We start from the raw sequence: 13,935 nt of genomic DNA, 5'->3' as shown, positions 1-13,935 counted from the left end.
TTGAAAATATTTCCAATTTGTTTTCATGCAGTAGTTGATAAGAGCTTATATATTAATAAAACTGAATCATGTTTTTATGAACTGTTTTGAAAAGTGTAGCTAATGTTCTTAATGAAAACAGTAAATTTTTATAATTTTAATTATCTGTTTTTATTTATAGGTTCACTTCATTTACACTTAATATTTTTATCTACCAAAAGTGCAGAAAACATTTCTGTATTTTCATGTGTCTAAAATTTTCTTTTCTTTATCTTTTGTACCACATTAACATATATTCAAATTTTTATTAAGTTATTATTTTAAACTCAAAATGCTGCTTATTTTTATCAAATTTGTCTGTTTTATTCTGCTGAAATCACATCTATTTTTATGTGGGTTGTTTGATTAGTTTGGTAAATTTTAATTAGATGATGCCACAATTCGTTTGGTAACATTGCAGCTTGTAACTGTCATTTTTCAAATTAGCTTCAAATTTCAACCATAAGTTATCATTTTTCATTTTATAGACATTTGAAGCAAGTATTATAGCAGTTTCCAAAAAAATGGAAAAAAAATGAGTTCCGTGCAATGATAAAACATTTTCATTTAGAGAAATGGCCAGCTGGACATCCAGTTGTGATAACCACAACAGAAATCATTGAAAAAGTTCATGGTATCTTAGAAAAGACTGCTGTGTAAAAGTGAATTAGTTTGCCGAGACTGTAGGTATCTCAACTGAACAAGTTCACAATATCCTGCATGAAAAGCTGTGTGCATGATGGGTGCCACAGTTGTTTACTGTGGACCAAAAACACATGTAAAACAACATTTCAACTCAGTGTTTGGTGATGTTTAACCACAATCCACAGGACTTTTTGCATTGATTTGTGATTGTGTATAAAACATGGATTCACCACTATATATCTGAGCCTAAACAACAGTCAGAGCAGTGAACAATGTGTGGTGAAAGTACCAAAAAAGGCAGAGACTGTTTTGTTGGCTAGCAAGGTGATTGTCACTGTTTTTTGGGATTTTCAGGGAATTGTCCTGGTTGACTACTTAGAGAAGGGTAAAACAATAACAGGAGCCTATTATGCAACATTATTGGATCATTTGAAAAAAGAGCTGAAATAAAAACGGTTAAGATTGGTGCACAAAAAATGTGCCTTTTTTACTAAGACAATGCACCATCTTGCAAATCAACAGTTGGAATGGCAAAATTGTATGAATTATGCTTTGAATTGATTCTTCATTCCCCTATTCTCCAGACTTGGACTCATCCAATTTCTTCCTGTTTCAAAACTTAAAAATTTGGTTTGGTGGAAAGAAATTCTCATCGAATAAGGATGTCAATGCTTATTTTGCATACCTTGACGAAAGCTACCTTTCCAAAAGGATTTAAAAATTGGAAATTTGCTGGACCAAGTGATTAATTAGCCCTCAATGGATATTATCTTAAAAAATAAAATTGATTTTTTTCCAAACATTTGTTTAATTTGCTTTTTTTTTACCATATTTATCAAGCAACTCTCATGCCTTCTTCTTTAAATTTAAATAATAATAATGTATTTATAATTACATTAAATATTAAGATGTAGTTTTTTATATTTTTTTTCTAAAGAATTATTCTCTTTGCCAATATTCAGGCTTTTTTATTTTAATGTTCCATTGGACACATTTGATTAATTTGATACAGTATGATCATTTTGATTTGTCATTTCTTAATAGGAAAATTGTAGCTATGCCTGCATTCCAGTAGCTTCATTTCTCTCATTCCTGGTGGTGATCATTATTCTTAATATTTAAAAAACGTTCAAGCTGCATAATAATTGCTTCTTTTATCATTTTAAGGCTTTGAATCTGTTCAGCTATATATACTGGCAATTTGTAATTTTGTCTGGGTTTTATTTTAATAAGTACAGTAAATTCAAAAAATAGTATTTAGAACTAAAATCCAGTAAAACTAATTTTATAACTTAATATCATATTGCAAACATTAAAAGCAAAGAACAATGAAAAAAATAGATAACATTGAATGCAAAACAAGTAAAAGAAAGAAAAGTATATGATGGCTGCAATATACTACAGAATAAAAAGCAACTAACAAAATACAAATATAAAAAGAAGTTTGTTCATTCCTTAAAGAAGTATTTTGTACATATGATGGAGATGTGATAAAGCATAATGAATTGTTAAGAAACACACAAAAATCTTTGCGTAGTATGAAAAATACAGCTTAATCATTTTTACACTTGTAGTTTTTTTAATTTTTTTTTATGAAAAAGCATAATAAAGTAAATATGAGTTTTATAAAGATTAATTTATTAACTTGTATTTTGTAATTTGTTTTCTAACAATGATAATGATTTAAAACTAAACAATTCATCAGAAATAATGTTTTTAATGCACTGTAAAAGTTCATGAAATATCTGATTAATAATGAAAAATTGTAGAAATATGATTATTCTGATACATTATGCCATTTTTTTTACGGTATTATATTGCACCTGACAGAATATTAATATTTGCAGTTATTTCATAATTATTGTAATGTATAAGCTAACCAGTATTGGAATGCTATATTCTTGTGTTCATAAAAAAAGGTTTATAGTTATTTTGAAGTTATGGCTAAAAGAAACATTATCAAACAGGTCAGACTGTTCAGTGCCATCTGTCAGTATGCAGGTACAATTGCTGACATGTACATTGATTAGTACTATTTTTGGTACCTCAAAAACATGTTTGGCACCGTTGAATACTTTCTTTCAGATTTAGTTCTTAAATTAATGTGTTTTCTGTCTTTTGTTTGTTTATGTCAGTCAATCAATTTATTATTAATAAGTGAAAGGTTTGTCAATCATTCAAATAGCTTTACTCATATTTATGAACATTGTATACGCTTTCCAAGCAATGCAAGAAATTTGCAGAAAAGGTGAAGATGTTCTATAAAAATTATTTTGGTTGTGAAATGGGAAATTGAGACAAGAATTAGGTTCTTCATTTTTGTTGCAATACATTTTAATGCGTTACAGAGGCATTGTGGAGAGAGAAGATTATTGTTTGCAACGTCGATAGTGTGAGCCAAACTAACCTTTTCCCTGATTGCTATTTCTGTAAGACAAACTCACAGCCAAAAATCCAAAAGAATTTTTTTTTTTAATGATAGACTTGATTTTTAAACAGTTAAATATATTTTGTTTTGAGTTTTATATATTTTTTTAAATTTCAATTTACAAAAATAAAAAAATATTTAGTTTTAATCACTTGCTTGTGAAACACACTAGCAGCCTGAATATTCTCATTCTAATATATAAATCTATGACAGTAATCGAATTGTTCTGTTTGATAATGTACTTTTTTTTTATAATAACTTTAAAATTACTTTTTAAGTTTTAGATGTCTACAATTAGTATAAATATTTCTTAGAAATGTCCAGATAACAAAAAGTGAAATTTTTAAGAAAATAATTCAAGAAACAAAGAAAATTCAAGTTCAAATTTAAAATCACAGAAAGGTGTTTCTATTCACCCCATTTTTATTTATTTTTTATTATAAAAGCAGTTATAAATATAGGACAAACATCATTTTATTTATATTCTAGTAATTTTACAAAACTAAGTTGTTTAATTAAAAACAATAAAGTTTTTTTTAAATCTCCAACATGCAGTTACTAAATGAAATTTGTTATGTTCCACAGTCAGATGTTCTCTGTTGCTTTGCAAAAAATGACTTAAGTTTGGAAAGCAATCTTTCTACTTCAACAGAGACAATTGGAACATTAGCAAACTTGCTCACAATATTTGAATTAAAATCTTCAGCTGTCATGTTATTGAGTTGCAGTTTTCAAATTGCAGACCTATACATTTCCTCTGTCATCCATCTGTTCATTAATCTTAAGAACAGAATCAGATAGATGAAAATCATGATTAGATATGGAAAACTTGGAGCTGGAGGCCCTGATTAGCTATATGCAAAAGAGGACCAGAAGAGACACGATTTCAATTCATCATTTTCATTTAAATTAAAATATGATTAAAACTTGCAGCTCTGCATTGTGAGGGTATACTTTCCAAACAAAATGCTTGAATTCTTTGTTCTCTAGCTTGAAAATTGATGTATCAGCAGCCAGAAAAGCTTTAGTCCTGCTGAAAAGAAATTCAAGATTATTTTTTTTCACCAAAAGTTGTTCTACATTTTATAGTTTTAATGCATTCAATTGCAACTGTTGTTTCTGCTACTGCAACTGGAATTGATTTTTGTTTACCAGTCGTAACATGCTGATGAATATAATATTTTTGTTTATGTAATACTTTTGTCACATACACTTAACAAAAGTTTTTGACTGTCATATTCCCAAATTTTGATACCACCAGAATTTTCAGTATAAGTTTAATTAAAATGGCAATTTTATTTTTACAATTTAAAAAAATATATGTAGAATAAACTAAATTGTTTTCATTTCCATTATATCCAATTATCAGGAATAAAACACTCTTCCTTCACAGAGATGACCTTTTATTAAAGGCTACACCTCTGTAAAATTATGTAAACAGTTGATACAATTTGTAAAATTAGAGTTTTTTTAAATTTTATGAATTTTGTTTGAGAGTTTGATGGAGCAACTATACTACCTGATGAATGCCTCTGAATGGGGCAAAAAATGTTTGTGTGTTTATTGAATCATATGATGGAGTTAAGTACTGAGGTTGGCCGGATGACCAAGTGGGTAAGATGGCAGCCTACCGCTCTGGGGGACCCAGGATCGAATCTGGACAGGTCGAAAAATCCCCAGGAAATTTGAGATTTTATTTGAGGTAGTGTTTTCTTGATTCTAATGCATGCTTTTTGGATTTCTGATCTCAAAAATTGGGATGGAGATTAGAATCAGGTGCAAAGTCAACTTTGCACCTGATTTTAATCTCCATCCCAATTTCCCATCTCCAACCTTATTTGCATCACTTTCTCTTTACTCTGCTCAACAATTAATGTGTATTATATTGGTATAGTCATGTACGTCTCTCTATTTTGGTTTATTTGTTTTTTGAACTGATTTACAACCATAATCTTGTTTTTGTCAATGCAGTTAATGAATTAGATATTATAGTTTAGGTGTCGGCAGGGGCAGGTCTAGGTTTTTCGAGACCTATGACTTATTGAAGTCTAATGGGGCCCCATTTTTTGTTAGATTAAGAGTCTTTAAATTGGGGTTTAAAATTCATTTTTAATAACATCAAAATCAGAGTTTATGTTAAGGTTTGAAAAATTGACAAGACAGCAGTTAATCTTTTTAAGTTTTTTATTAACCATCTATATTATATAACAACCATGTGATCTTTGCACGCAGTGTTGCCAAAAGGCTTAAATACAAAATTTCATAATTATTATTATTTTCTTTTAACAGTTGAAATATATTTATTTATGAAATGGTATTGAATTAAATACCTTATATTTTATATTAAAAAAAACATAAGAAATAAAGAAATATTATTAGCCAAAATAATTCAATTTTTGTGGGTCCTTGACACTTGGGGCCCAGGACTTAAGCCCTATTAGTCCCTATGTAGAGTCTACCCTGGGTGTCGGCAACCTTTCAGCATTGTTATGCTGAACCAAAGTTATAGTGTTATTCTGGGTGTCAACATGATTTAACAAATTTTGTTACATCTATATATATATATATATATAATAGTGGCAAAAAAGTGAGATATAGGGACATACATGTCCATTTATATATATATATATATATAAATGGACATGTATATCCCTATATCTCACTTTTTCGCCAAAACTACACATCTCACGTGAATGGTGTTTGTATGTGGTGGTAGCCCCAAGTTTCCATTCGTGCATACGGGTAGTTGCGTCTCGATAGCTATAAGGGTGCGGGAGATATGAGGCTGAAAGTGGTTGAAAGTGGCTTTCTATTTCGAATGTTTTGTTCGATTTTTTCGAATTTGTTCGAATTAAATTTGAACATAAAATTCGAATTGGTTCGATTATAGAACAATTGAAAACGTTCCAGAAACGTTGAAATTTGTTCGTTTGACTAAACGTAAAAATTCTCTAATTAGTCTGGAAACGGGGGACCTAATTCTTGCATTTTGTGAAAACGGGTAAGATTAGCTATAATGTAATTATCTTAATCTTCACTATCGTTACTTTTTGCTCGGCGAAGCGGGTCCTTGCAGCTAGATTCCAGATTACTTAGAAAAACAGTCTTTTATAAATATATAAAAAACTATACTATTACATACAAATAAAAACCCAGCGAAGCGGGATCTTGCAGCTAGTTATATATATTATCAAGCACATGCAGGACATGTAGATGGCAACATAGAGTGTAAATGCATTTGTTGTAATAAAAATATACAAGCAAGAGATTTATTTTTAATGTATACTATGGCAAACACTGAACTATGGCTTCCATTTAAATGTGTAATTAATAATTGAAACACAAACACAATTTTTGCTACATTTCTATTCAGTCAGAATGCCATTGAAAATTGTCCGGCATTTCACGTCTGGTATGCTTGCCATAGGTTGTCAATTCCTATTATAGTCGATGATAAACTCATCTGTAAATGTCATATTGGTAACATAATAAAAGATTTTGCAATACATACAGGAATATTGTGGAATAACTAAACACATCTCATCAAAACTTCCCTATCACCATTTATTTTACCAATTCTCAAAAGAATATTGATTATTGTCTTATATTCTTGAAGGGTGCAACTGGCCTTGCAACCAGCACCATCTCATTCACACGCAAACAATGTTCCATTATGTATTCGCATTAATATCCCTTAGTGGGGTTCTTGGGAGCACTCCCTCTGGGGGCACAGATGGCAATTAGCTTTCCCTTGCTTTGTTTCAACTGTCGGTATAGGGTAAAGATGCCTATTATGAGATAGGCGCCAAATTTGAGATACCGAGGTTTTGGCCAAACTATTAACGGCAACCATTTGGCGCTACTGTCACCCGAAGCGTCCTGGCAACACCTTAAAACGTATGTCAGTGCGTGCCGGCCAGAGACACTGTTAGAACGTGGTAGTGCGAATTTTCATAGAAGTACGAAACAAATTTTTTGACATTAAATGTTTACGAGGTATTTAACAACGTTATTATTACGCTAAATTCTTTTAATTTACATTCATTGTATCAATTATAAGGTCAATTCCACGATATTAGTGTGGTACTGTTGTTTTCTTTGTCAGCAAAAAAAGTAGGAAGCCATTTTGTAAAATTTGGATGTGTTCTCAATATGAGACACATGGGGGTTCCTAAAATGAGATATCTCATATTATGATACATGTGTATCCTAATATGAGATATCTCATTTCATATGTGAGGCGAAAGTATACGTATTAGTTTAAGTTATTTTTTATATATTTTAGATGGCTCCAATTAAAAGGAAAACCTGGGATCACCATGCCATGATACGAGCCGTGAATGCAGTGCGGAGCAACCACATGGGTTACTTAAAGGCATCAAAACAATTTGGTGTTCCTAAGGGTACCCTAGAGCGCTACGTCAAGAATGATGCTCATGCTGAAGTACTTGTAAAGGTTCGTATGGGAAGACATCCAGTCTTGCCTGACCATTTAGAAGTAGAGCTGGAAAAATATTGCAAAGAAATGGATCAACGATTTTATGGCTTACGTCTGAAGGATATTAAGTACATGGCGTTTCAATTGGCTATCAAAAATAATCTTAAACACCCCTTCAGCTTGTCTAAAGCGTCTGCTGGCAAAAAGTGGCTACGTGGTTATATGAGAAGACATCCTGCTTTATCAGTTAGAACACCTGAAGCAGTTTCTGCTGCAAGAGTGAAAGGGTTCAATCCTGTTGCCGTCAATAATTTCTTTGACTTATATGAGCCAGAAATTGAAAAGATAAAATCCTCTCCACATAGAGTGTACAACGTTGATGAGACCGGAATAACAGTAGTACAACATAAACGGTCCAAAGTCGTCAGCGTGAAAGGCGAGCAACAGGTTGGTGCGTTGACATCATTGGAAAGAGGCAAACTAATGACCGTAGTGACGTGCATGAACGCTTGTGGTAGCTATGTGCCACCATTGATAATTTTTCCAAGGAAAAATATGGGCCAAGAACTAATGGACGATGCACCTGCAGGTTCAATAGGCGATTGTCATCCCTCTGGTTGGATCCAATCACACCAATTCACAAAGTGGTTTCAACATTTTATAAATTTTGTAAAACCAAGTGAAGATGATCCAGTTATTTTGATTTTAGATGGCCACTACACACATACATGCAACATTGATGTAATAAATTTAGCTCGAGAAAATAATGTAGCTATTGTTTGCTTACCGCCACATTGCACGCACAAAATGCAGCCCATGGATGTGACGTTTATGAAACCACTGAAAACTTATTACGCCCAAGAAATTGAAACATGGCTGCGAAATAACCCAGGACGCACAGTGACCAACAAATACGTAGTTAGATTATTTGGCATTGCTTATGAAAAAGCTGCAACTATGAGTAACCCCGTCAATGGTTTTCGGAAAACTGGATTGTTGCCTTGCAATCGCTATATTTTTACAGATGAAGATTTTTCAGTTTTTAATGATGAAGATCAACGTCGAGGTGTACTGAATGACCAGACAGATAGACCTTTCCAGACTCACCACGTTTCACCTGATCATGGAGTGTCAAATGAGAATCAGGAGGATCAGAGAGCCGAACACTGTGTAACCCCTTCAATTGGAAATCCTCTTGATGAGAATCACGCATTGGCATCTAGTGCTGGCTTATATGAAAATCCAATGCCTAGCACATCGTCTCATGTCTCACCTTTTGCACTTAAGCCAATACCCAGGCTGTCTAGAAATGATTCTGCCAAGAAAACCAGGGCTGGATCAGCTGCCATAATTACTACTTCTCCATATAAAAACACACTTATAGAATGTTTAAATAAAAAGAAAGAAAAGGAAAATAAAAAGGATCAGAGGAAAAGCTCTAAGAATGCAAGCAAAGAACAACAGACAAAGAAGAATAATAAGAAAGTTGCGAAGAAAAAGAAAATTAAAGAGCCGGACGGTTCCAGTTCTGAAGATGATAACGTACCGGAACTCGCAGATAGCAGTAGTGATGATGAATCATATGACGCTGAATGTCCATACTGCAGTGGGAGGTTCTCGGAAGACACGAGAGGAGAAAAATGGGCTAAGTGTCAAGGTTGTTTCAAGTGGACTCATGAGGAATGTGGAGAAGTAACGGAAAATCGTTTTTTGTGTTCTTTATGTTTAGATATGTAAAATTTGGAATCCTTTTGAAGAGATCTCTACGCTATCTATATTTATTGATTTTTGATATTGTTTCAAAAGTGCCATTATAAAAATCGCTGTAATTATATTTTTGTTCTTTGATTAATAATTAACAATAATTGATATCTCCTTTATTTTGAANGATATGTAAAATTTGGAATCCTTTTGAAGAGATCTCTACGCTATCTATATTTATTGATTTTTGATATTGTTTCAAAAGTGCCATTATAAAAATCGCTGTAATTATATTTTTGTTCTTTGATTAATAATTAACAATAATTGATATCTCCTTTATTTTGAAGATTGATGTTAGTGTACATTTAATTAATAAGTGCAAATTAAAAGTGTGATTTTAATTGGGTATGTTTTGTTTTTCCATTTGTTATTTATACTATAAACCTGAAGGAACCTAATAAGAGATACTATCTCATATTAGCAACCCCTAATATCTCATAATAGGAGACCATTTACCTAAGACGCAATTTCGGAGTTTTTTCATTTTATCTAACATAACTAAAAATGTATTATACTTAGGACTAAATAGCAATTATATTGCTAAATATATTAAATTCCCTATTCAAAATTGTAATTTGTGACGCTCCAAGTGTAATAGTTATTTTTTTATAGTCAAAAATAAAAATGGTATCTCATATTCGGCATCTTTACCCTATAGCTGCTTTCAACTTTGTATTTTAATTATTTTCCATCTTCTTTTCGGTCTAAATTCGGTTAGTTTAAGTTAGTCCTAGTTGTAACTTAGATTAAGGACTCTTAGCTTGATTTCTGGTTAGGTTCGTCCTAGGTTATGGTAGATTAGTTTAGTTAGTGAGTAAGTTAATGCTTAAAAATAAATAAATAAATAAAATAAAAAAATAGGGGTCTTGCTTGTTTGTCTTTTGTCCGTCCATTTGTTCGTCTTGTTTAGTTTGTTGTTGTTTGTTTGTTTTTTTTGCACTGTCTATCTAGCTGTTAAGTAGTATTAAAATTCACACTCGCATTCAGTTTCATTAGCATTAAGTAATTATAAGTCTTCTTACTAACAGCCACTTGACACTAACTTCTACACTTAGCTATTCGTGGCAGCACTGAATCATTGGTGTTCGCTACACTCAGGTTTTCTTTTAGACCTTTTGGGGGACTAAGACCTTGCAGCCTAAAAACTGCACACCAACATCAAACATAGAGGGTACTGTAGCCATACATATGCCATTCAGAGGGATCCTACCTTTCTCTATTATCTATCTCCTCTCTTTCCTTCTTCCCCTCCCTTTTCCCTTACCCTCTTTTCCACTGGCTAAACACCTCGTGTACAGTCGAAGTCTTTCTTGTATGTCTGTATGGACTACTGCTTTTAATATTCTCATTAAAAAATCATTAAAAAATTTCTAAAACATATCTTCTATTGAACAAACTTGCCAACTTACCTTTTACTAATTCTCTCAAAATTGCTTGTACATGACTTGGTCTCCAAAACATGCAAGATAGTTACATACTACGATAGAATTTTACATATAAATTTAAATGGATTTTTCTAAATTTTTTCAATCTGTGGGCACCAAGCACTGTTAGGGATTTGGCCAGACCTAGAATGGGGTGACCGTATGGTAAGGGACTGGGCCTGACATATTCAGACAGACCACCCTTCCAAAAAGTTCCTGGGGTTTTTGATCCTTTGTGATTTGATCTTAGATGCCGCTATATTAACCACTCAGCCATTCAGCCATCAATTTTTTTAATAAATTATTTTCCCTTGCAAGTAATGAAATTAAATATGCATAGACTAAGTGTGCAAGCATTTTTACTTTATGCATATTTAACTTCATTATTTATAATAACTGTTGTTTTTATATACCTCAATTTGGACTTAATATATTACAAAGGACTTTCTTTTACAGATTTATAAATTCAATTAAAAATGTTGAAAACCTTTTCTATTTTAGAATATTTAAATTTAAACAACATTGAAAAAAAATCCTTATATGTTAGTTTTTATCATCATTCTCTTTTTAAAATTCATGGTTATTTTTTTGTTTTTATTGTTATTATTATAGATTTTAATTGGTTATTGTTAATGATGGTGTAGCTTACTTTGTACATTGGGCATCACCTTGTATGTTTTGAATAACAAATAAAGAATTTCAGCAAACCAAATGAATAAAGTCTTGTAGATGAATCTTTTGTAAAGCTGTGTTTAACCAGAGTTATCTGCTATGCTGAAGAACATACATGGCATGTCTAATAAGTAAAGATACAATAGCTAGTATTCATTCAAAACAGTTTTATTTGACCAAACATCCACTACACCTTATTTACTGGTACATGCATTATTTTTGTACATAATTGCTGCCGTAGTCCAAACATTTGTTAAGTCTGGGTACTAGCTTCTGTAACCCAGAGTTATAGAATTCTACAGCTTGCTGCCAGAACCACATTTCAATGTTATTTTTGATTTCATTGTCATGGATCATGGGTGTTGTCCTGCAAGATGTTTCTTCAGATAAAGAAACAAGTGGAAGTCGCTTGGAGCAAGATCTGAGCTGTATGTCGAATGGTCGAAAATGTCCCACTTGAATTGTTCAAGAAGCGTGGACTTAGACACTTCTGGAATGATTTCATACAATTCTCTTATTGTGAGATGCTGATTTGCATGAATTGCTTCCTTAGTTCTTTGAAGTTTATCAGAGATCATAGACAGCCTAACCATCCTGTGTTCGTCATGAACATCAATTATGCTCCATGGAATTCACGGCACCACTTTCTTACACTTTGTCAATTCATAATGTTTTCAGAAATGGAAACAATTTGTTTGCAAATATCTGCTGGGCACTCACATTTTGCATTGAGAAACATACCATATTTTCATGGATTGTTGGGCATGTCAGTCTATTCAGTGGAGACCAGGAAATTGGATATTCTATATGGTAAAAGCCAGCATGCCAGTTTAAGTGAAGTTATACATCTCTCTCTCTCTAGAGGGCACATGAAAAAACGAACGAGTTATATCACATAACAATGAACAAATTTTATTCTAAAACTGTGAAACTGTCAGCATTACATCAAAAGCTACAATTATATGTTTAATTTCTGCATTTCATCATCTTTCTTTCTAATGATGTAAAATACTTTACATCATTAGAAAGTGCTTTATTTTATGTTTATTTTATTGTAATTCCATCCAAAAATGCAAAAATAAACATACTAAATTTAGGAAACTTGCTGTAAATTATCTCAATTTGCACTGATTAAGTCCACTTTGTGTGAAATCTGAGAAGGTGTTAAGGTCAGGATAGATTGGATGCCTCTGTGGGGAGACAGAAGGGTTCATGATTGCCATACAGGATCAGGTCATAAATACTAAAAACTACAGAAAACACTTACTCAAAGATAGGCCAAGAACACACATGCGTAAAATTGTGTGACAGAAAACTGAATCAGAAATCAGCTTTTGGTTCACTTTCTGTTTTAAGCATTTATGCCAGAAAACATATACGTAAAAATTCTGGTTGAATAGGAAACTCCACTGCCACTAACAGTGCTACATTTTATTAATTTTTTTCTCTCATATATCTATCCCTTTGTACCTTCCATTTTTTCTCTGCTGCCTCTGCTATAATTCAGAAAATTTAAATTTATAGACTTGTATTTTGAATTAAAATAATGTGTGATCTAAATACTATACATATATTGATTCTACTACCTGTTGTTTGAAATTTAGCACTTATGGCCGTCTATACACTTTGTTTAAACACAGTGTCTTTATACATGACACATTTTTTGTCATAAAGACACTGGTGTGGTCAAACAGATTCAATAAACTCCTCTATTTTATTTATTTTTTGTGTTTTTGAGACTGTCACAATTGTAGGGTTAACCCTCATTGCCACCATTAGAATAAAAACCACGTGTCTACTTTGATGTCACAAAAAAGACTTCTCTTTATTGGAAGAAATTTGGCGTAAAAATTTTACAGCGTAAGAAGTAGAGACATGTTCTACTCTTTTTTTTTTCAGTTATTTTTCAGCCAAAATTTCAGAAAAATTTTTACACTTTCTGTTTTATGCTAGATTTTATGCCAAATTTTACGCATTTGTGTTCCTGGCCATACAACACTCACAAATGATACATGCAGAAAATGTCACATCATGCCAGAAACTATACAACACATCACTTCTGCTTGCAAGCTCTTGGCACAGACAGATTATTTACATAGACATAATCAAGTAGCAAATATAATACATCAAGAGCTTACAAAACAAACACAAATTATTTGACATCCACAAACCATACTACAAATGCATTCCACAGACAGTATTGGAAAACAACATGCACAAAATGTACTATGACAGAGCCATAATCACAGATAAAAATTTACCACAAAAGACCAGACATCACACTCATTGACAAACATAATAGAATCACATATATTACAGACATATCCATTCCAAATATTTACAATGTACAAAACACATGCACTGAAAAAATCAGCAAGTACACAGAACTTGCCCAGGAAATAAGGCATCTACAGTGGATGAATAGGGTGCTTATTGTACCTGTTGTTCTCTCCTCTGAAAGTTTCATACCATATACACTACACAAAAGCCTAAAAACATTACAGTTGAATAGAAACACATACACCACACTACAGAAGGATCCTATATTG

General features: G+C 32.1%; 1 protein-coding gene across 1 annotated transcript; it reads left to right on the top strand.

The window, feature by feature from the left end:
• Positions 1-6,256: 6,256 nt before the first annotated feature.
• On the top strand, positions 6,257-9,266 carry LOC111613187 (tigger transposable element-derived protein 6-like). Its single transcript, XM_023354535.1, has one exon. The coding sequence runs from the start codon at positions 7,377-7,379 to the stop codon at positions 9,264-9,266; it is 1,890 nt and encodes a 629-aa protein (XP_023210303.1). The 5' UTR covers positions 6,257-7,376.
• The last annotated feature ends 4,669 nt before the right edge of the window (positions 9,267-13,935 follow it).

The sequence above is a fragment of the Centruroides sculpturatus genome, unplaced genomic scaffold, assembly GCF_000671375.1.
Source record: "Centruroides sculpturatus isolate CEXI.00-Female unplaced genomic scaffold, Cexi_2.0 scaffold1858, whole genome shotgun sequence".
NCBI lineage: Eukaryota > Metazoa > Arthropoda > Arachnida > Scorpiones > Buthidae > Centruroides > Centruroides sculpturatus.
Note: the sequence above shows the minus strand (reverse complement) of the source record. Positions and strands in the feature narration are given on the sequence as shown.

Bases quoted from the DNA above. Each gene is read 5' to 3' on its own strand.
- LOC111613187 (XM_023354535.1), top strand. From the start codon at position 7,377: ATGGCTCCAATTAAAAGGAAAACCTGGGATCACCATGCCATGATACGA.